This window comes from Bos grunniens, chromosome 26, assembly GCF_055505025.1.
Source record: "Bos grunniens cultivar Pamir isolate PY7600 chromosome 26, Bosgru_T2T1.0, whole genome shotgun sequence".
Lineage (NCBI taxonomy): Eukaryota > Metazoa > Chordata > Mammalia > Artiodactyla > Bovidae > Bos > Bos grunniens.
Window position 1 is genome coordinate 34,767,734 of NC_141190.1, and position 21,911 is coordinate 34,789,644.

At 43.5% G+C, this 21,911-nt stretch overlaps 1 protein-coding gene across 39 annotated transcripts in view; it reads right to left on the minus strand.

The window, feature by feature from the left end:
- Positions 1–21,911, minus strand: part of ABLIM1 (actin binding LIM protein 1) — a 328,684-nt gene that overhangs the window by 104,209 nt on the left and 202,564 nt on the right. For all 39 annotated transcript variants that reach the window (XM_086377832.1, XM_086377830.1, XM_086377829.1 and 36 more), the window contains 2 exons: positions 2,741–2,867; positions 715–808 (listed from right to left, as the gene is read on the minus strand). In XM_086377832.1, the coding sequence (XP_086233958.1) occupies positions 715–808; positions 2,741–2,867 (221 nt within the window). The remainder of the gene's footprint in view (positions 1–714; positions 809–2,740; positions 2,868–21,911) is intronic.

Genomic DNA, 21,911 nt, shown 5'->3' on the forward strand with positions numbered 1-21,911 from the left:
TTTCTAAGGGTGAGGAAGCCTACGCCCTCACCTCTAACGACTTTTTTCTCTTAACTTCCATTCAGAGCCTCTGTTCCCTGAGTCTGTACGCTCCCATTTGTACACACATGAGCACCCACACATGTGCACACACAGATATGCGGGCACATATTGTAGCCTAGTTGGTAAAGAATCTGCCTGCAGTGCAGGAAACTGGGGTTCGATCCCTGGGTTGGGAAGATCCCCTGGAGAAGGAAATGGCAACCCACTCCAGTATCCTTGCCTGGAAAATCGCATGGACAGAGGAGCCTGGTGGGCTGCAGGCCACGGGGTCTCAAAGAGTAGGGTATGACTGAGCAATTAACACTTACTCACTTACTTATACACACATTTGTACACACAGACACATGTGGCTCGAACACAGTCTTCATTTCCTCTTTTCTAACTTCTAAATAAAAAGAACAGTTTAATAAAGCCGTTCCTCCTACATAATTCCTCATAGACTCTTTTCCATTCTTTTTTTCCCTCATATTCTCTATCCTTCCAGTTTCCAGCATGAAGTAGACACTGCCTGAGAAGACAGTGTCACACAGACATTCTCTAAGTGATCTGTCACCTGCAACTACTTTCTTTCCTCTGCACGTGAGAAAAAGATGGAAAAAGAGACCCTTGTGTGTTTCCGAGAGCCTTGAGGACCATGACGGTGGTTCTGATGGCAGCCCGTGTGTCACTTACCTCCAGGACTTTCCCTGTGATGAACTGGTGGCAGGCTTCACATTTTACCCCGAAGAGCCCCTGGTAGTCCTTTTCACAATATGGAGCACCATCCCTGCAGGACAAACACAGCTCAGCTTCCGAGGGCAGGACAGATGCCCAGACCCCATCTCTCTCCGACCAGTTGCACAGAAGGGGAGAAGAAGTTATTTCTCGCTCAACTACCATTCACATGCCTGGAGGAGACCTGGTGGGGCAGAGTCAAAATCCACAGGAGCAAACTCTCCAGAGAGAGCGCTGAGGTTCTCCAAGCCACATGGGAGTAACAGCCAAATGGCTGTCGCTGCTCATTCCTTGACTGCCTCAGACCTCACTAGCAAAAACCATGGCGTCCCTCTCTTGCAGCACCAGGCCTGACGGGCTTCAGCTGCAGTCCCACACTCCTCTTCCTTGTCTCCTCCCCCACACCTCCTTGATTCACACACCAGAGCCTCCTAAGAGCGTGGCGACGCCTTCTCCTTGGCCCTGAGGGAGCCTGGGGGCCCAGGGCCTCTCAGCCATCCTCCTGCAACTGTCTTCATTTACCTCTTGCATGCGTGCTAAGTCACTTCAGTCGTGTCCGACTCTCTGCGACCCTATGGACTGTAGCCCGCCAGGCTCCTCTGTCCATGGCATTCTCCAGGCAAGAACACTGGAGTGGGTTGCCATGCCCCCCTCCTCCAGGGGATCATCCCCACCCGAGGATCAAACCTGCATCTCTTACGTCTCCTGCATTGGCAGGCGGGTTCTTTACCACTAGCACCACCTCATTTACCTCATGACACAGTTAAAAGATCATGTTCTAGGTGTGCCATCGCATGGGAGAGTTAAAACGTCTCCAGACAGCCCAGTTACCTAGCTCTGCACAGGCATCGGTGTTAAAAGCGGAGCAGTTCTCTTTGGCTGTGCCTCAGAATCACCTGTGTAGTTTCTGCCTCCTGAATACCAGGGTTTGCTTTACCCCAGATCTGCAGAATTAGATTTCTAGGGGGTGGGGCCCAAGCTACTTATTTTGTTTCATTGTGTATATTCATACATTAAATTCATTAAAAAAAAATTTTTTAAATAGATGCTGGTTGGAGAACATTTTTAAAAGTGGATAGGGAAAAAAAAAAAAATTCAGAGAAGGCAATGGCACCCCACTCCAGTACTCTTGCCTGGAAAATCCCATGGATGGGGGAGCCTGGTAGGCTGCAGTCCATGGGGTCGCTAAGAGTCGGACACGACTGAGCGACTTCCCTTTTACTTTTCACTTTCATGCATTGGAGAAGGAAATGGCAACCTACTCCAGTGTTCTTGCCTGGAGAATCCCAGGGACGGGGGAGCCTGGTGGGCTGCCGTCTATGGGGTCGCACAGAGTCGGACACGACTGAAGTGACTTAGCAGAGGGGAAAATTTTCCCTTACTGCCTCTAGGCCCTCCCCTCACCCCATGCTCATTCTTTCCTCAATTTAAAAGGTAACCACTGTAACTAGCTTTTCAAGGTCACATTAAACAAAACCCTCAAAACGTCACCTGCTCTAGCTCTTCTCTACACCAGCCTCTGACTCTAAGGAACCTACTCCAGAGTGGTCCTAATGGGCTCTGTGCCTGGACACTGAGTTTTTTTAGGGGGGGTGGGGGCAGGGGAGGGCCAGCAGACATGGCTGAGACCTGAATGAAGGATAAAGGTTTACTATCAGTAGTTTCAAATGGGGGAGGGGGAATTAGCAAAAGTAAAATTACTAAATGCTTAACTGGTTGCAACATATAGCCTACCATTATGTCAGCTTCGTTAATTGTTACATTAGGCAACGATGAACATTTAATTAAATTTATAGTGGGCAACAACAGAAGAATAAAATTCCTTTCCAAAGTTTCATAGCAAAAAGTTCATATGGATTGTGGAATGTGAAGGTCTTTCATCACGTCTGATGGGCTGGGCTGGGGTGTATTCCTAGAGCGCAGGGCAGCCCACGATGCCCCACCCCTGCTGAAGGATCCATCCGCGCCTGCGCCCCAGGCTTACTTGCTGATGTACTCGCCGGTGAGGACTTTCCCGCAGGACTTGCACTTAAAGCAACCCAAGTGCCACTGCTTTTCCAGCGCCAGCAGGGCCTGTCCATTCTTGATGTCTCGTCCGCAGCCAGCGCAATCTGGAAAAGAGCAGCCGCCGGGCCTTACTCCACGTTTGTTAAATCCATAGTTTTGCTAATCCAAGCAGGTGGGCCCCAGCATGCACCCACTACACACTCAATAACTATTTACTTAAGCGCCATTTCATTCCGCGTTCCTGCCCTGCACAAAATCTTCCCCAGGAGACTCGCAGACCCCCCATCCTCCCTTAGCGCGGGAACATCATGAGCCTCAGCAGATCCAAGGGCCTGGATGTCCTTCTGTTTATTTCCTTGGGGGTGATTTAAATAGCCTCTGAGCTCCAGCTGGCCCAGAGAATATTTAATTATAGCGTCCTGGCTGTGATTTTAAGAAGGCGCTCATCAGCCTTTATTAATTGAGGGCACCTGTGAGTAGCTAAGTACCAGCTCCCCCTCCCCTTCCCATGCCGGCTGCCTCCCTAATACTATATATGCGACTTCTGGAACAATGCCCATAAGTCTCATTTTTGTAAACAGGACTCTACTTCCTTATCACCCTAAACCAGACTTTCTAAAATTTGTGATCATCAATTCAATGGCTCTTAATTTCTCAGCTTTAAATTCTCCGTGGCAGGATCCTGTGAAGAAGATAAAGAAGAAAGTATTTCTTCACAGTAAAGAGTGTAGGCCCTGGAATGGGACGCCTTGGTTCTGAACCCCAGCTCGCTGTTGGCTAACCACGTGACCCAGGCTAGTTCCCCCCTTTTCTAGCCTTGGGGTCCTCATATGAAAGCCAGGATGTTATTAGTGCTTGTCTCAAGTTCTCTGATGAGGATTCAATGGAATAAAGGACTCAGGTCTCTCTGAAAGTTTGCTATTATTATAGTTGCTGTTATTCTGATTATTAGAAACATCATTATTAGGGAAGCTGAGTATTTAAAAGAACCCAGAAGAATGTATAGGCATACACCGTTTTATTGTGCTTCGAAGATAATACTTTTTTTTGTAACAAATTCAAGATTTGTGGCAATGCTACATCAAGTTTATTGGCACCATCTTTTCAAAAACCTTTGCTCACTTCTAATTCTCCCAATTTTTCAAACTTTTTCATTATTATTATATCTGTTACGGTAATCTGTGATCAGTCATATTTGATGTTACTATTATGACTCACTGAAGGCTCAGATGGTAGCATTTTTTTCAGCAATATTTTCTAATTCAGGTGCGTACATTGCTGTTTTAGACATAATGCTATCGCACACTCAGCAGACTACAACATAGAGTAAAGATAACTTTCATATGCACTGGGAAAGCAAAAAATTTGTGTGGCTCATTTAACTGCTGTATTTGCCTTACTGTGGTGGTCTTGAACCAATCCACTGAGCATGCATTATCTCTAAGGCTTGCATGTAAATTGGGCAACCTTTCTGGAGAGCAATTTAAATGTCTAGAGACATTTAAAATCAATGTGCCTGAGAAAGGGAAAGAAAGCATTGCTGGCAGCTTGCCCCTGATATCCCCAATTGATCACAAAAATCATTCAGAGAATAAAGAAATGTGCAGATAAGGCCTCTCGGTACACAAAGTGATTCAACACCCCCCTCTTCTGACCACATCTGTGGCTGCTGCTCCTGTACTAACGATGACATTTCTAGGCCAACTTGAATTCTCTCTCTTCTAGAAAAACTTTCCTATAGTACCCGGCACAAGCTCAAGTCCCATAAAAATTCCTTCAAATGTCATCCAGCAGTGACTCACAATTATTCTGGTTTTCTTCCTTGCTGAGGTTTAAGTACACCTGACTTTTATTTTTTGACTGCAGATGTGTTTCTGGTGACCTTGGGTCACTCAGTATTTACACAACCTTTAGATCCAGCAATCTCATGGCTAAAATTTCACTCTGCAAATAAATTTTGAAAAGGATGTGCATGTGAATGTATGTGTGTTTGTCCCCTGAAAAAACAATACAACTGAAACCAACATATGTGGACATTAATGAGAAAGTGGTTAAATTAATTATAGTATAGTCATTAATGGGATACTATACACTGTTAAAAAGAATAAGGTAGATTTGTGTGCAGACATGGAAAGATGTCCAGAATAGATTGGGTAAAAAAATAAGCTGTAAAACAGTATGTACAATATAAGCTCATTTTTCTAAATCATGAGAATGTAAAAAGAATTGAGCAGATAAATATTTAAAAAGTTAAAAGTATACTATACAAGTTATGAATATTGAAGATTAGAATTTCTACAAGTATAGCCCATTATAAGCTAGTGTATATTATATGGTCACAAAGCATGAATTTTTTGTTTTTAAGCCAGGATTTACATGATGTCCAGCATCTCACCAAAATCCTTTCAGAGGGAATCACACATATGGTAGTTTAATAGAAAGATAAAAATGGGAGACCACGATATTTGCTCGAATGCAATTTCTAAAGGACAAGAGCACAAGATGAATATAAGATGAATTGGTAGGTTTTAATTTAAGTGAACTGAAAACTTTTTTCATTCTTCTGATTAGATTATGCCCACTAGGTGGCAGTAAAGATTTAAAATCATATGCAAGATGCCGGTTGGTTGAATTCTTTCAAGTAGAAAATAAACTTTAGAGATGGTTTTTCATTTCTACAGGAGAGGAGCTCACGGAGGTAGGTGGGGCTGTTCATATCTTCCTTTCCCAACACTGGGGTCCAGGGAGATCAAAGTTGGGGAGACAGCGACAGGCAGGCTTTAGAATTAGGAAGACTTGGGCACTAACTAGGAAAAGTTACTCTCTCTGAATTCTCGTTTCTTCATCTCTGAAATGCGGACCCACTTCTCAGGTTGCTGGAGGAAGAAGAAACACTCTGTATTGCAAAGTGTTTCATGTGACTTAGAACACTTGGGACCTGCTGGTTGTTCCACACAGCTCTCCTTTCCTTGATAGGGTCTGAGCTAGGACTAGAAACCAGGTTTCTTCACTCTGTCTTGCACTTTTTCTAAGCACATTAATGCCCAGATACCCAAGACCTCTAACAGCAGCAGAGACACAATCTTAGCACAGAAATGACCTCTCTGATTATTCTGTACCAATGGCTTTGGTAAACCAGGCATACTGTTAGGGCTTCATAGACATACTCTTCAGGAGTTATTCTCCACAATTTATTATTCTTCACAGTAATGGAGACAAAATCCTGGCCAGTTAGCTTAGTTAGAGCGTGGTGCTACCAACACCAAAGTCACAGGTTTGATCCCCATACGGCCCATAAAGAAGGCTGAGCACTGAAGAATTGATGCTTTTGAACTATGGTGCTGGAGAAGACTCTTGAGAGTCCTTTGGTCAGCAAGAAGATCAAACCAGTCAATCCTAAAGGAAATCAACCCTGAATATTCATTAGAAGGGCTGATGCTGAAACTGAAGCTCCAATACTATGGCTACCTGATGCGAAGCGTTGACTCGTTGGAAAAGACCCTGATGCTGGGAAAGACTGAGGGCAGGAGAAGAAGGGAGTGACAGAGGATGAGATGGTTGGATGGCATCCCGACTAGAGGACATGAGTTAGAGCAAACTCTGGGAGACAGTGAAGGATAGGGAAGCCTGGCATGCTGCATTCCATGGGGTTGAAGGGTCAGACATGACGTAGAGACTGAACAACAATGGAGTCAAAGTGCCTTGCAGTTTGGAAGCCTCTGACCTCACAGGATGTCCTGAATCTCTCAGATCCTCCATGCCCCGCAGTGCCCTGGGGAGGGCACATATTCTACAGCTGGTATTTTTAAAAAATATTTATTTATTTGGCTGTGTCGAGTCTTAGTTGTAGCATGTGGGATCTCAGTAGCTGTGGTTCACAGGCAAGTTGCTCCAAGGCATGTGGGATCTTATTTCCCTGACCAGGGATCGAACCTGAGTCCCCTGCATTGCAAGGCAGATTCTTAACCACTGGACCCCTAGGCAAATCCCATCTACAGTTGATCTTGATCATGTTTCACAGAGAAGCATTTACCAAATGTGAATGCCTAAGAGCCAGCCATCTGGTGAAACTGGGCTGGAAGGAGAGGTTGGGGATGAGCCTCCTTCATCCCAAACCACAAGACATAAATTAAGGAAATCAACAAACATGGCCTTCTGGCCCAGAACACTGGCCCAGCTGATTCAAAATATTCTAGTGTACTCCACAGAGGTTACACATTCATTCCTCTCTGGACAAAACTGTATTCTCTCCTTAAACCTGACATCACGCTGGGGAAAATAGAAAAGATACAGAGATAAAAAGATTTGTGCTGATGGTTCACGCTTCCTATGCTCGTTCCAACCAAGCTCTTTTATAAAGAACAAAATGTCCTCCTCTCTATCTTCATGTTTTTCAGCTGTTGAGAAAATTGTTTGCACGTCACTGGAGCAGCTGCTGATAAATATAGAAAGTCGGTTGATTGGCACTGGAATTATTGCCAAAGTCAGAAGTAGGTGAATATGAGGCAGCGTCAAGGAAATCAAACCCTCCAGCAACTCACTGGTCCTCCCCTGGGGATAAACAATGGCCAAATGCGAAAACAGAAGAAAGCTATAATAAGAAGGGGATGACAGAGGATGAGATGGTTGGATGGCATCATCGACTCAATGGACATGAGTTTGAGCAAGCTCTGAGAGTTGGTGATGGACAGGGAAGCCTGGCATGCTGCAGTCCATGGGGTTGCAAAGAGCTGGACAAAACTGAGCGACTGAACAATATAATAACCTTAAACACTCCGCCCGAAGCATTTCATTCTTGGCACCAGAAGCCAAGAGAAAAATAGGGATTTGGCTACTTACATCCAAGTTAAACTAACATCCAAGTACACACCTGGCTTCATATTTATACCATTCTGTTCAAAGCCAATAAATATCCTTGAGAATAGGGATCCTGTCTGTCTCCTTTAATATATCTCTCTTTGCTTGGCATAGGGCCATGGACACCTGGGCTTCAAGAGTATTTAAGATGAAAAAGGTGGCAAATGGCTCTCTGGAAGGTGACCTGTGTTCCCAAGCTAAGAAAGGTGTCATCAGTTGGGCTGCCTTTAAAGTCCCGTCAGCCTAGATACCTATGTTCTTTTTGAGAACAATTTCAGCCTTCCTAGAGTTTCCCGTTTGGGAAGGGTAAGAGCTAAAAAGATGTCTTACTCTGTGAAGATGGCTCTAGGAACAGAAGGCTGAGGAATGAAGCTACAGGAAAGGGAAAATCATGGGACCTGAATTCCCGATCATCCCCACCTTCCCAGGCTTCTGTCAAGCCCAGAACCATCAGTGGAGGTGGAAGCTGCCACTCACAGTGGCTACCCATCTGGGACTAAAGCTTCTACAATATGGAATGGGGCTTTCCCCAGAGTCTTGAAAATTTTGGCTATTGTTTTGAGCTGAAAACAATGATGATAAATATTCCATCTCCTAGAGCAGGTTGCTAGCAATACCCTGGCTGGACTTAGCAAAGGATCGTAGAATCTACCTGATGACTCAACCCCTACTGCCTCCCTACATCTGAAATTATCTTATTAACATTTCTAGCATCCTTAAAAAAAACAAAATTCAAAAAGGCAGAGAGGAGAGTGGGCTGGGAGCTGTCTACACAGCAGGCCTGGGTGTTCGCTCCCCTATATTGTGAGAGGAATTAAAAGGACCCTGGGAGAAGGGGGGACTGGCTCCCTGCTCCCCACCTAGATGTTCACTAAATAGGGGTGCTCAGGCCCTGGTGCTGCTGTGGGTCCATGAGAAGCTTGATGTTAGAGTCTTGGGACAGACTGACTGGACTGTCCTGGAGCTTGGTGATGTTCATGAACAGAGTCTGCAGCCTGTGGGAGTCTGGAAGGTTTGGAAATTAGGAAGCTGGCTGGACGCCTTTCTGAAGGCAGGCGAAGGAGAGACAGAAGGCAGAGAGGTGTGCATGGCCACTGTTTGGCTCACTGAGGATGCCTGTGTGTCCTATGGATGGTGCCCACATCCAAGCATCGTGAATGAACCCACCTGAGAAAGCTACCTGCTGAGCATGGGAGATTTCATTAGAAAGAGACTATGAGGAGCAGGGGCTTCCCAGGTGGTGCCAGTGGTAAAGAACCTGCCTGATGGTGCAGGAGACATAAGAGACGTGGGTTTGATCCCCGACTGGGGAAGAGCCCCTGAGAAGGGCATGGCAACCCACTCCAGCACATGAGTTTGATCCCCGACTGGGGAAGAGCCCCTGGAAAAAGGCATGGCAACCCACTCCAGCGTTCTTGCCTGGAGAATCCCATGGACAGAGGAGCCTGGCAGGCTGCAGTCCATAAGGTCGAAAAGAGTCGGACACGACTGAAGTGACTTAGCATGTGTGAGGAGTAGGACCTGAGGCTGGGGAGGATGGAGGGGGTTTGTTGAAACAGCTTAGCCAGAAATTGCACACTTCTGTCAAGGAATTAAAAATGGGCCCTATTTTTTTTTTTAATGTCTCCAGCCAGTGTTAGCTGAAAGTCAAGTATGACAATGCGAGTATAACATCTTGTCCCCTGTACCTGTCATTTCCCTCCCCTCTGTCTGGACCCTCAAGGAACCACAAGCAGAACAGGAAGGAGGTAATAAAAAGGGGTAGAAGAGGCTGTACCCCCTCCTTATTGCAGGTCTCCTATTTGGATCTGATCTGAACTGGGAAAAGGGTACAGATCTGATATGGATGTGAGAATAAAGGCTTTGACTGTACTGGACTTTTAAGAGCTGAAAGTGAGCAGAAAGCTATGGAACTGCCTAAGATATTATTAAGGGTGAGAAAGGGAGCTCTGATAGAGGATAATAAAAGTACCAACAACAAAAAAATAAGACCATTGTTTTGTCCCACGAGTGTTCTGACCATTCTACATGCTGATTGTGCAACTCACAGGGATGAAGAACTTGTGGGCAAAGAGACCTGGGGTCAAATTCCAGCTCTGACACAGAACAAGGAACCCTGTGCAAGCCAGGTAATTCAGGCTTCAGCTTCTTCATTTGTAAAACGGGCAGATGAACAGAACTTATGTTCTAGGGCTGTTGTGAGGGTAGACAGAACATGTGTAAGCCTCAAGCACGGTGTTGGGCACACGGAGAACAATCCAAGTCTATCCTCACACCTGCAGTAACCTCACAAAGCCAACATTGCATCTTTCCCTTAACAAACAACTGAAGTAAGTTAGACAGAGAAGGAGAATATCCTATGACATCCCTTCTACTGTGGAATCGAAAAGGAAATGATACAAATGAACTTACTTACAAAACAGAGAGACTCAATGACATAGAGAATGACCTTATGGTTGCTGGTGGGAGGGATGGGGTGAAGGGATAGTTAGGGAGCTTGGGATAGACATGTATAATCTGCCATATTTAAAACAGATAATCAACAAGGACCTACTGTATAGCAGGTGAAACTCTGCTCACTGTTATGTGGCAGCCTGGATGTGCCGGGAGTTTGGGGGAGAAAGGATACATGTATATGTACGGCTGAGTCCCCTCACTGTTCACCTGAAACCACCACAGCATTGTTAATCAGCTCTACCCCAACACACAGTAAAAGGCTCAAGAAGTAAAAAAACAAACAAAAACCAAATAACCAAGACCCACTGTGAGCCTCTGGAAAAGGCATTTTGGTTTCTCTGACTCCACAGTCATCTTTCCATTAACATTACTATTTGTTGTTATTGTTCACCCCTTAACTTTTATTTTTATTTATTTATTTATTATTCACCCCTTAACTTTTAAAAGATCTTGCATACGTTGCCTCAGTCCTCCCTTAGGGCTTCCACTAACCTGGAAGGACGGTGGTTATCCACATTTCACAGTTCACAGAACATCTGAGATCCAGAGAGATTTTGAAGATATTTGATGCAAAAGCTTCATTTTACACACAGGAAAGTAAGGCCCGGGGTGGGCCAATGCTTTGCACAAGGTCACACAGATAGAGAGTGCCCTATTAACTGCAGAGTGGAAATCTTTATTCCCAAATGCTCTTGAACGTGAACCCATGCCTTCACAGCTTACAGGGATTTTCTGGGCTTAAAGCTCTAATCATGTATTTGTTCACCTGGTTATTGCCTCTTTTGCTGTCAACTGGCAAAAACATCCACCATGGAGCTGAAGCATGGTTTCACTTGTGGGTATAGAGAATTATTGTGAAAACAATGTAAACTGTAAAGACCCTGATGCTGGGAAAAATTGAGGGCAGGAGGAGAAGGATTGACGGAGGATGAGATGGTTGGATGGCATCACTGACTGAATGGACATGAGTTTGAGCAAACTCCGGGAGATGGCGAAGGACAGGGAAGCCTGGTGTGCTGCAGTCCATGGGGTCACAAAGAGTCAGACACAACTGAATGACTGAACAACAACGAATGTAAATCATAGAAGGGGCTAGAGAGAGACTTCACTCATTAACTGATGTTTGCTGGGATGCTGAGAAGTTATGTCGATAGAGATTTTAAGTCAATTCAGAGTATTTCCTTCCTCTATTGTAAAGTCTTTAAAATTAAGAATAAAAAAACTACATTTCAGGATTGATACTGTTGCCTATATAAGTTCCAGAAAATTTAAGCTTTCCCTGGAATCCCTCTTTAAAAATGATAATAAAAAAGAAACTCTAGTTGTCATAAACAGAGATGAGCACAGAAGTTCATAGCTATACACGTGGATGAAGAATAAATAGACAACAAATCATTTCAGATTTAGGTCATTATTAATAGATAGCAGATAAGACTTTGCAAACTTTATAAAATATTCAAGTGGTGTCTTTTTAATAGACTGTTAACTAGGAGCACTTTATCCCTGGCCAGGAATCAGTATAAGGCGCTTTAAGGAGAATAAACAAGCAAAATCCCCCGATTTAAGTTCTGGGGTTTGGCTAATGTGACTCCTGAATTTAATGACATCATATCTTGTCATTCAGTGGCTCCTACAAGATGTGGATTTCCCGTGACCCTGTGAGATAAAATGGTGAATATGCAGAATGCCAGAGAGCAGTCATTCTCTCCAAAAGAGAGAGAAACTGGAGACAAGAGATGAGTGACCCAAACACAGGTCAGATGCTGTGAGGTTAACAAGCTGCCTTTGACACAAGCTTTCAACACATCTGATGAGCCTCTGACATGTGGATCCCTCCATGGGAATAACTGTGGGAGGCACGTAGTGGCTGCCTGCTTTATACAGGACAGATATTTTTATTTTGCCAAGGTTTCCATCCTTTACTAGGGTCGAAATGTCAACTGCCATCTGTCCTCACACTTGAACTGACCACATGCTCCTATGTTATTGGCCTGGCCCTTTTTTGTAGTCTATGAATTAAAAAAAAAAAATCCAGACTTTTTAATGCTATTTTCTTGAAAAGACTTGGCTTACAATTTTAGCATCTTTAAGGTATAAGGGGTTTGGTGTTTGGGTGTTTGAAAACCTTCCTTTGATTAAAAAGACCACATCATTTAGTAGTGATAAGAGCATCCATCTAGCAGGTAGACAGTGTTAAATGTTGACCTCTGAACTTCACCTGTCCTGCTCAGTGCTGTCAGGTCCCAACCAGGCGTTTATGAGTCAGCAACTACTGCTGGCCACAGTCCATGTCAAGTCACTGACACGAATCGGCAGTTTTCTATCCTAGTATCTCACGGCAAATACCATGGGTATGAGGTCACCAAAAGAAAGGACACATAAAGGGCGAAATGCAAATACATTCATGTGAGGCACTTCTAAGGATTACTTTCTGGGGCTTCCCTGGTGGTCCAATGGTTAAGTCCCTCCCAATGCAAGGGACTCAGGTCAATCCCTGGTTGGGAAGCTAAGATCCTACATGCCTTAAACCAAAACATAAAAACAGAAGCAATATTGTAACACATTCAATAAAGATTTTTAAAAGGGCTCACATCAAAAAAAAAAAAAAGGAATTCATTTTTAAAAGTACTTTTTCACTTCTGAAATTCTATACTGCATTGGCCGAAAAGTAATTCATGGGGTCATAAGAAAATACTGGTTGGGGCTGAGAGGCAGATTGGAACATTCATATTTATTTATATTCAAATACATGGGTACAGTGTACTTGCCATGGCTCTAAAAAATTTACATTCTCAAATTCACTAAGAACAAGGCAGAATTACTTTAAAACATTATGTGTTGCCTGAATATGTAACCTTGAACCAAACTTTGAACAGTCACCCATGACCTCGCTTAGGTCAGTTGCTTCCTTTGCTATCTTGATGACCATGATGGAAACGTCACAAGCCAGAGCAGCCTCTGACCTACTATTTTAGGTGAAGGTTCTTGTTGTCTTGGGAAAACAATACTGCACAACAAACAAGTTTTCACGGGCCACAAGAGCAGCACATTATCAGCCTCATTGAGAAAGCTGTAAGCAGGCCCCGGAACAGCTATTTTCTGAGACCTCTATTATATAGTATTCGGCAATCAAACCCATCTTTCCTCCTTTTAAAGTGTATCTCAGGACTTCCTAGGTGGCGCTTCAGTTCAGCTCAGTTCAGTTCAGTCCAGTTGCTCAGTTGCGTCCGGCTCTTTGCAACCCCATGGACTGCAGCTCCCCAGGCCTCCCTGTCTATCACCAACTCCCAGAGTTTATTCAAACTTATGTCCACTAAGTCAGTGATGCCATCAAACTATCTCATCCTCTGTCGTCCCATTCTCCTGCCTTCAATCTTTCCCAGCATCAGGGTCTTTTCAAATGAGTCAGTTCTTCACATCAGGTGGGCAAAGTATTGGAGTTTCAGCTTCAGCATCAGTCCTTTCAATGAATATTCAGGACTGATTTCTTTGAGGATGGACTGGTTGGATCTTCTTGCAGTCCAAGGTACACTCCAGAGTCTTCTCCAACACCACAGTTCAAAAGCATCAATTCTTCGGCTCTCAGCTTTCTTTATAGTCCAACTCTCACATCCATACGTGACTACTGGTAAAACCATAACTTTGACTAGATGGACCTTTGTTGGCAAAGTACTGTCTCTGCTTTTTAATATGCTGTCTAGGTTGGTCATAACTTTTCTTCCAAGGAGCAAGCGTCTTTTAATTTCATGGCTGCAGTCACCATCTGCAGTGATTTTGGAGCACCCCAAAATAAAGTCTCTCACTGTTTCTAATGTTTCCACATCTATTTGCCATGAAGTGATGGGGCCAGATGTCATGATCTTAGTTTTATGAATGTTGAGTTTTAAGCCAACTTTTTCACTCTCTTCTTTCACTTTCAGTAAGAGGCTCTTTAGTTCTTCTTTGCTTTCTGCCATAAGGGGTGGTATCATCTCCATATCTGAGGTTATTGATATTTCTCCCAGCAATCTTGATTCCAGCTTGTGCTTCATCCAGTCCAGCCTATCTCTTGATGTACTCTGCATATAAGTTAAATAAGCAGGGTGGCAGTATACAGCCTTGACGTATTCCTTTCCTGATTTGGAACCAGTCTGTTGTCTTATGTCCAGTTCTAACTGTTGCTTCTTGACCTGCATACAGATTTCTTAGGAGGCAGCTCAAGTAGTCTGGTATTCCCATCTCTTGAAGAATTTTCCACAATTTGTTGCGATCCACCCAGTCAAAGGCTTTGGCATAGTCAATAAAGCAGAAATAGATGTTTTTCTGGAACTCTCTTGCTTTTTCCATGATCCAGCGGATGTTTGCAATTTGCTCTCTGGCTCCTCTGCCTTTTCTAAATCCAGCTTGAACAGCTGGAAGTTCACATATTGCTGAAGCCTGGCTTGCAGAATGTTGAGCATTACTTTGCTAGTGTGTGAGATGAGTGCAATTGTGCAGTAGTTTGAGCATTCTTTGGCATTGCCTTTCTTTGGGATTGGAATGAAAACTGACCTTTTCTGGTCCTGTGGCCACTGCTGAGCTTTCCAAATTTGCTGGCATATTGAGTGCGGCACTTTCACAGCATCATCTTTTAGGATTTGAAATAGCTCAACTGGAATTCACCTCCACTAGCTTTGTTCATAGTGATGCTTCCTAAGGCCCACTTGACTTCGCACTCCAGGATGTCTGGCTCTAGGTGAGTGATCACACCATAGTGACTATCTGGGTCATGAAGATCTTTTTTGTACAGTTCTTCTGTGTATTCTTGCCACCTCTTCTTACTATCTTCTGCTTCTGTTAGGTCCACACCATTTCTGTCCTTTATTGAGCCCATCTGTGCATGAAAAGTTCCCTTGGTATCCTAGGTGGCACTGGTGGAAACGAATCCACCTGCCTACGCAGGAGATACAAGAAAACACAGGTTTGATCCCTGGGTCAGAATACAAAAAGCCACATGTGTATGATTCCATTTATATGAAATGTCTATAATAGGTAAATAGAAATAGAAAGCAGATTGGTACTTCCTGGGGGGCTATGGCACCCCACTCCAGTACTCTTGCCTGGCAAATCCCATGGGCGGAGGAGCCTGGTAGGCTGCAGTCCATGGGGTCGCAAAGAGCTGGACATGACTGAGCGACTTCCCTTTCACTTTTCACGTTCATGCACTGGAGAAGGAAATGGCAACCCACTCCAGTGTTCTTGCCTGGAGAATCCCAGAGACAGGGGAGCCTGGTGGGCTGCCATCTATGGGGTCATACAGAGTCGGACATGGCTGAAGTGACTTAGCAGCAGCAGCAGCTAGCAGAAGGGGTGAATATGGAGTAACTGTTTAATGGGTACAGAGTTTTCTTTTGGGGTGATGATAATGTTTTGGAACTATATAGAGGTGATGGCTGGACGATGTTGTGAATGTACTTATCATTTGCTTTGAAATGGTTAATTTTATGAATTTCAATTAAAAAAAATCTGTACCAACAAGTTTTGTCCTGCACTTAATTAAGCTGTAAACTTTAACCTGGTGAGGAGGTTTATGATAAATCTTTAACTGGCTATGGTCAGCCAGCATACTGGGCTCTTGCCAAAGAGGAAATCATACTTGAGTTTTACGTCAGTGTCTCAGATCCAGTACTCATTAGCCAACATCAGCTCATTGACTCTATTCCAAAGATAGGAAGAAGAAAAGAAGGGGTAGAATGTCAGTTTCAGTCTTTTCATCATGTGACCAGTCACTTAATACACACACAACTGAGAGTCACAGCAAGGGCAAAGTGCAAGGAGGCTTCAGTCTGGAACGGGCCTTTTAGTTTTTAAATGTAACATTATGCTATTTTTGAGGTGCTTTTGTTTTAAATAGGTAGCACATACACATGATTAAGTTTTTTTCATACAATAAAAATAATTCCTTTCCTTCTGCATCTCCCAGCGACTCCTGCCTCTCTTCTGGAGAAACGTACTAAGAGTAATTTCTCAATATCCTTCTGAGAACAGACTATAGGAATATACAACTATACCTATACACAACAATCCTTTGAAGAGCTAAATCATTACTGCTGCTGAAAAGTTAAACTGAGGAATAACCACTCTTCAATCATTAAAATTCTAGTTTTATTGATGAGCTGCCATTTATAAGATGTCTTATTACATAAAAGTCACATCTAATGAAATGAAAATAGCAAATAACACAATACCAGTAACTTTCCAACCCCTGAAACATTTTTCCTACCCATGTTCACTTTTTGTCCTGAGTTGGACCCATTTCCTACAAGTCAGGAACTTTTCTTTTCTTGCCACTGAGATAATCCAGGTTCTGGTTAAGTGAAAAAATAATGTCACTCTGGGATCTTTATGTCTGATTCCTTATTCTAAGATATTTCAGCCTGAAAAATCTAACCATTAATGCTCCGTTTTGCAACATACCTTGTCCTTCTGCAATGAATCTCTGGCTACTATGTAAATGGCAAACTCTCAGTAATACAATCCACACCCAATAGAGCAATACTGGAACTTCCATGCCAGGTTAGCCTCTGTCCCTTGAGGCCATGGGCTGGCACCCTCAGCTCCCAGAGAGGTGAGGCCTGTCTCAACCTCACACTCAAAGTTGGGAAATAATCCCCTGACACTTCTACTTAAAAAAAACAAACACATGATTCCTTCATCAGCCAAATTATCTAAAGCAATAACTCCTTTCCCTTTTATAAAATAAGAGGACACATTTGCAAACAAGATGAGAAGATGAATGTTTAATTCTGCCAATACCCCTTGCCCTCATGCACCCAAGCTGTACTATGTAATTTTTACAAAACCACAAGAGCCATGTTACCATCATCATTCAAGTAGCATGCAGAACTCAACATTCTGGACCTAGGAGCTGAGATTGACTGCCTCAAAGGCTCTCCTGGGATGGCAACAATTTACCCACTAAATGAACACTCATGTACTTGCTACATGCACACTGCTATTCATAGGGACAAAAGAAAAAAAAACAAAATCAAACCAACAGTCCTTGTCATTAGGTAGCTCATAATCTGGCTGGAGAGATAAACGTACAAAGAACCAGTTAGGCTATACAGTAATAACCGCCTCAGTAGAAATGCACAGCACAGTTTTGACCAGAACACATGTGAGCTGGCCCTATAGTCAGGGGCCTAAGCAAATTCAAAGCTTTCAGCCTTGTGTGTGAGACACTCAAAAGAACAAATGATTTTTGACAAAAATATACAGGAACAAAATGTTATGGGAAGAATTTATTAGAAATTATACATGTGCCTATAGCACTTAGAGCTAAATCCAGAAGCATGTCCACCAAAATGTTAATAGAGGTGATCTCACTGTGATGGGGTTTCAGGTGATTTTAATTTCCTTTTTTGTACTTTTCTGTAAATTTGTATTGTTTTACAATGAATATTTAAACCCATTCTAAAAGAGAAGATTATTATTAGCTCTGTTCAGACATTAAGATGGCTTTGATTCAATTTCCAGAATATTTGTCTGATGCTTTTGAACTGTGGTGTTGGAGAAGACTCTTGAGAGTCCCTTGGACTGCAAGGAGATCCAACCAGTCCATTCTGAAGGAGATCAGCCCTGGGATTTCTTTGGAAGGAATGATGCTAAAGCTGAAACTCCAGTACTTTGGCCACCTCATGTGAAGAGTTGACTCACTGGAAAAGACTCTGATGCTGGGAGGGATTGGGGGCAGGAGGAGAAGGGGACGACAGAGGATGAGATGGCTGGATGGCGTCACTGACTCGATGGACGTGAGTCTGAGTGAACTCCGGTGATGGACAGGGAGGCCTGGCGTGCTGTGATTCATGGGGTCGCAAAGAGTCGGACATGACTGAGCGACTGATCTGATCTTATGTGCTAGACCTTGTATAAAAGAGAAACACAGCAGGGTCTTTATCTTTAATGAGTTCATTATGTTGGTGGTGGAGGTGGGCACACATCTAAACAGTTAAAATGCGACAGACCACACATCAGTGTTTATTTCTTAACTGTGACAAACATATCATCCTAATGCATGATGCTGGCTGTGTAATGAAGAGTTTGGCTGGTGCCTGAAATACAACAGGTGCGCAAGGAAATGTTCATTGAATAGATGAGTAACATCCATATCTTTCTTTGACATCATCTTTTCATTCATCTTTCTCATCTTTTCTCATAGCCACTGCCACAATCGATGGTCTCCTCAGCTCTGATCACTGAGGCCAAATCACTGATTTTGCATATCACCATTGCCATCAGTGGGGCTTCCCTAGTGGCTCAGCGGTAAAAAATCCACCTGCGATGCAGGAGGAGGCTTGGAGACATGGGTTTGATCCTTGGGTCAAGAAGATGCCCTGGAGAAGGAAACGGTAACCCACTCTGGTAAATTTGACTGGAAAATCCCATGGACAAAGGAGCCTGGCAGGCTACAGCCTATGGGGTCACAGAAGAGTTGGGAATGACTGAGTGACTAAGCAACAATTGCCATCACCACCTTAATCTTTCTGGAACATTGCTTTCCTCTGGTCATCCTCCAGGCTAAGCCAAGCTCCACATTGCCAAGCTCCTCAAGGCCTACAGAAGCCTAGTCCCCTCGTTCCAACTTTCCAACTTCTCTTCTCAGAAGATGGAAGAACAAAGTCTTTGCCTGGGTCCCCCATGTGCTGTTTTAATAAGTAGCCTCCCCACATTAAGACTGTTCATCCCTGTAGTATCTTATTTAATTCTCATAACAACCCTTAAGAGTAACTATTATCCAATTTTCAGATGCGAACCTGAAGGTTCTGAGACAAACAGTAACTTGCCCATTGCTCCACGTCTAGGAGAAGGCAGGACCAGGAGTCAAAGCCAGGCTCTGGAATATAGAGGCCACATTCTAAACTGTTAGCTTATGCACTCTCTTTCCGTTCCTTTCCAATTCTAAATTATCTCCAAGCTCAAGTTCTAGTCTCATAATTTCCTTAAGGAACGATGGTCAACATCTGGATGAGCTTATTAGGTGTCATGCATCTTTTAAGTACTTTCACTTATATAAATCCCCACAACAACCCAATGAGAAAGGAACCATTATTGTTTCCCATTTTATAGACAAAGAAATGCAGGTAGAGATTGAGTTCTCAAGGTCACACAGCATTGTAGAACCGGGATAAACACTATCAATCTATCCAGAACCATACTCCTTAGCAGTGCCCTGCCAAGCCTCCTCTGCCATCCTACCCTCCAGCAAGAAACTGTCTCAAGAAGGGGGCTGATCTGTTTTGGAGACTCTGCCATAAGACATATCACCATGAGCCAAAATCCAACAATCCATGGATTGTTTGTATGCATGTGTTCCTGCCTTCATTGGTTTTACATATTGGTAGAAAATATCAGATGAACAGAAAAGCCAGCCACCGTGAACACCAGAGTGAAAAAAAAAAAAAGCACAGTCACAAAAAATTGAGACTGTCCTACACAAAAATTCATGTCATTGCCTAACTAGTAAGTTCTTGTTTTATAAATATTCAGTACTTTTATCTGTTCACTTATTTAATCGCACAAGGTAGGTCCCTATCGCCATCCCATTGTACAAATGAGAGCCTGAAGGATGGAGAGGTAAGGAGATGACTAGAGCCAGAGCGTGACCCAGGCAGTCAGACGCCAGCATCAGATCATCACCACTCCACCTACAGTCTCAGCAGACAAGCCCGCTCAACCCACAGATGCTTTTTTGAGAAAGAACATAGATAGAAGAAAAATTATAGTGCAACTATTAAAAGCTATTGCACCAAATAGAAAAGTGAAATAATTGAAAAATTCATCCTCCCCTTTGAAAACATGTGCGTGACTGTTTATCTGAAAAGATTTCTATTCAGTCCGAGTAGACCATTGCTCCAATACCTGTGGGAGTTCCAACTGCAGTCGGAACAATGACAGCGCTGTACAGGGTGGGTGAAGGGGAGGAAGATGGCTTTGGATGTATATGTGCGTGGGTGTTCATCGCATCAATCTGCCAAACCCACACACAATCAGACACTAGTCAGACACCCTCTGAAATGGAAAGGGTGATTGTAGACAGCAGCCCACTTCTGCTCGGATGCCTGAAATAGAACGGAGCTGTGCAAGAAGCAACATCCAAACCCAATTCCCTGCCCTCTAGATTGTCACACGTCGACTCTCCCTCACACGGCTCCATAACCCACGAGAACCTGTCCCTCAATTACTGGCAGATACAGGAAAATGGAGTGGAGTTAGGCTTTACAGGAATGTCAATAACCTTCTGGAAGAGTGTCATGCTCTCTGGACAGACATTTCCATTTCTAAAGTATGAATCAGCTAGACACGGGCAACTGATTTTTTCCTTAATAGTAAAAGCAGTCTAACGAATGGTCATCATAACCCTGTGAGGCAACGTTTACTGTTATCTCCATGATATATGATGTTTGTTGCTTATTGCATTAGATTGTATGAAGCAAAAGTTTTAACTAATTCAAGGGCAATCATCTTTCATTGCAGGTTGTGTGTTTCTAGGATTCACTTCCTGATGGTTTTCATTCACCAAACCTCGCTACCCCAGGGAGTAGGGGAAGCGCACAGAAGTGCACAGCCTTTGGGGGTGGACACTCAGGCGAATCCGCAGACAAGTCAGAGCATTGCGCCAAAGCTCAGCAACTCATCCTTGGAAGTCACAGAGATACCACACTGTGAGATAAATATCAGGGATGGTAACCTGGCATCTGGAGCCTGGGTCCATATCCCAGCATCACCACTGTGTGATCTTGGGCAAATTATTTAACCTCTGAAGAAGCTGAAGTTGAATGGTTCTATGAAGACCTACAAGACCTTCTAGAACTAACACCCAAAAAAGATGTCCTTTTCATTTTAGGGGACTGGAATGAAAAGTAGGAAGTCAAGAAATACCTGGAGTAACAGGCAAATTTGGCCTTGGAGTACAGAATGAAGCAGGGCAAAGGCTAATAGAGTTTTGCCAAGAGAACCTACTGGTCATAGCAAACACCCTCTTCCAACAACACAAGAGAAGACTCTACACGTGGACATAACCAGATGGTCAATAGTGAAATCAAATTGATTATATTCTTTACAGCCAAAGATGGAGAAGCTCTATACAGTCAGCAAAAAAAAAAAAAAAAAAAAGACCAGGAGCTGACTATGGCTCAGATCATGAACTCCTTATTGCCAAATTCAGACTTAAATTGAAGAAAGTGGGGAAAACCATTAGACCATTCAGGTATGACCTAAATCAAATCCCTTACAATTATACAGTGGAAGTGAGAAATAGATCCAAGGGATTAGATCTGATACACAAGAGTGCCTAAAGAACTATCGACGGAGGCTCCTGACATGGTACAGGAGGCAGGGATCAAGACCATCCCCAAGAAAAAGCAATGCAAAAAGGCAAAATGGTTGTCTGAGGAGGCCTTACAAATAGCTGTGAAAAGAAGAGAAGTGAAAGGCAAAGGAGAAAAGGAAAGATATACCCATTTGAATGCAGAGTTCCAAAGAATAGTAAGGAGAGATAAGAAAGCCTTCCTCAGTGATCAACGCAAAGAAACAGAAGAACACAATAGAATGGGAAAGACTAGAGATCTCGTCAAGAAAATTAGAGATACCAAGGGAACACTTCATACAAAGATGGGCACAATAAAGGACAGAAATGGTAAGGACCAAACAGAAGCAGAAGATATCAAGAAGAGGTGGCAAGAATACACAGAAGAACTGTACAAAAAAGATCTTCACGACCAAGATAATCACAATGGTGTGATCACTCACCTAGAGCCAGACATCCTGGAGTGCAAAGTCGAGTGGGCCTTAGGAAGCATCACTACAAACAAAGC